This window comes from Acanthisitta chloris, unplaced genomic scaffold (genome assembly GCF_000695815.1).
Source record: "Acanthisitta chloris isolate BGI_N310 unplaced genomic scaffold, ASM69581v1 scaffold3211, whole genome shotgun sequence".
Taxonomy (NCBI): Eukaryota; Metazoa; Chordata; class Aves; order Passeriformes; family Acanthisittidae; genus Acanthisitta; species Acanthisitta chloris.
In genome coordinates, this window is record NW_008654165.1 from 5,873 (window position 1) to 7,155 (window position 1,283).

General features: G+C 55.6%; 1 protein-coding gene across 1 annotated transcript in view; it reads left to right on the forward strand.

Moving 5' to 3' along the window:
• The window catches only part of BCL9L (B-cell CLL/lymphoma 9-like), a gene marked incomplete at its 5' end in the record, with an annotated part of 6,099 nt that extends 5,277 nt beyond the window's left edge, over positions 1 to 822 (forward strand). The window contains one exon of the mRNA XM_009083364.1: positions 22 to 822. Within this exon, the coding sequence (XP_009081612.1) occupies positions 22 to 822 (801 nt within the window). The remainder of the gene's footprint in view (positions 1 to 21) is intronic.
• Between the last annotated feature and the right edge of the window lie 461 nt (positions 823 to 1,283).

The window sequence follows — 1,283 nt, forward strand, 5'->3', positions numbered from 1 at the left end:
CCACTTCCTGGAGGCATTCACATGGCCCGCGGCTCAGGAGGTGGCCCTGGGATGCAGCAGCATTACCCACCAGGGATGCCTTTGCCACCTGAGGACCTTCCCTCCCAGCAGCCTGGACAGATGCCCCCTCAGCAGCACATGATGGGCAAGAATATCCCTCCTCGGATTGGCGAGCCCTACCCACCCGTGCTTCCTGGGGTAGCGTCAGTGCTGAACGACCCCGAGCTCAGCGAGGTCATCCGCCCCACACCCACAGGGATCCCTGAGTTTGACCTGTCCAGGATCATCCCGTCAGAGAAGCCAAGCAGCACCTTGCAGTATTTTCCCAAGAGCGACAGCCAAGCACCCAAATCTCAGCCTTCCAACCTCCACCTCATGAACCTGCAGAACATGATGGCTGAGCAGCCCCCGGTGCGGCCAGGTATGAATGTCCCCAGCCTCCCCGGGCAGCAGGGCGTGCAGAGGGGACTCAGCATGCCCATGTGCCATCCTGGACAAGTGCCCATGCTGGGCAGGACAGGCATACCGCCCCAGCAAGGCATGATGGGCAACAACATGCACCAGGGCATGATGTCTCCGCAGCAGAGCCTGATGGCCCAGCAAAATTTCATGCTGATGCAGGCCAAGCAGAGGAGCATATCTGTGTCGGGGGAGATGTATGCCCAGACAGGACATATGATGTCACCTCAGGGCTCTCTCATGGGGCCCCCGCCTCAGCAGAACCTCATGGTCACGCACCAGATGAGGCAGAGGAGTGTCTCCCTGGACAGCCAGATGAGTTACATCCCCGGGCCTGGGAACATGGCGAACTTGCCTTTCTAACCCTGCTGGCGCTCAGGGCTGGGGAGGGGCTGGGGCTGCCTCTACAAACATTTTTAAACCTTTCTGTGGGGGAGGGTTGGGGGGCCACTGCCGGTGGAGGACACCATGTGGGATGCTTTTCATATCAGATTTGCCTCTACACAGAAAACCAGATGTGCAGTAAACTTTATGTGAATTGGGTTTATTTTACCTTTCTTTTTTGGGAGAAGGGGAGGGTGGAGGGGCTGGGAGTGGGGTTCTTACTCCAAACCCTGTGTGGTGACCAGGGGCATCCAGACCCTGTGGCAGTTTGTAAAGTTTTCACTTATGGCTTTTCTCTGTCGAGTGTTTTTCTTTCCCTTTACCCCCTCTCTCTCTTTTTTTTTTTTTCCCCCTTCCTTTTTAAAAAAAAAAAATTTTGCAAGAGGGTTTTTGGAACTAGCTGTAAATAGGTCGCTGGAAAGGCAAAACTCGTGCTGGTT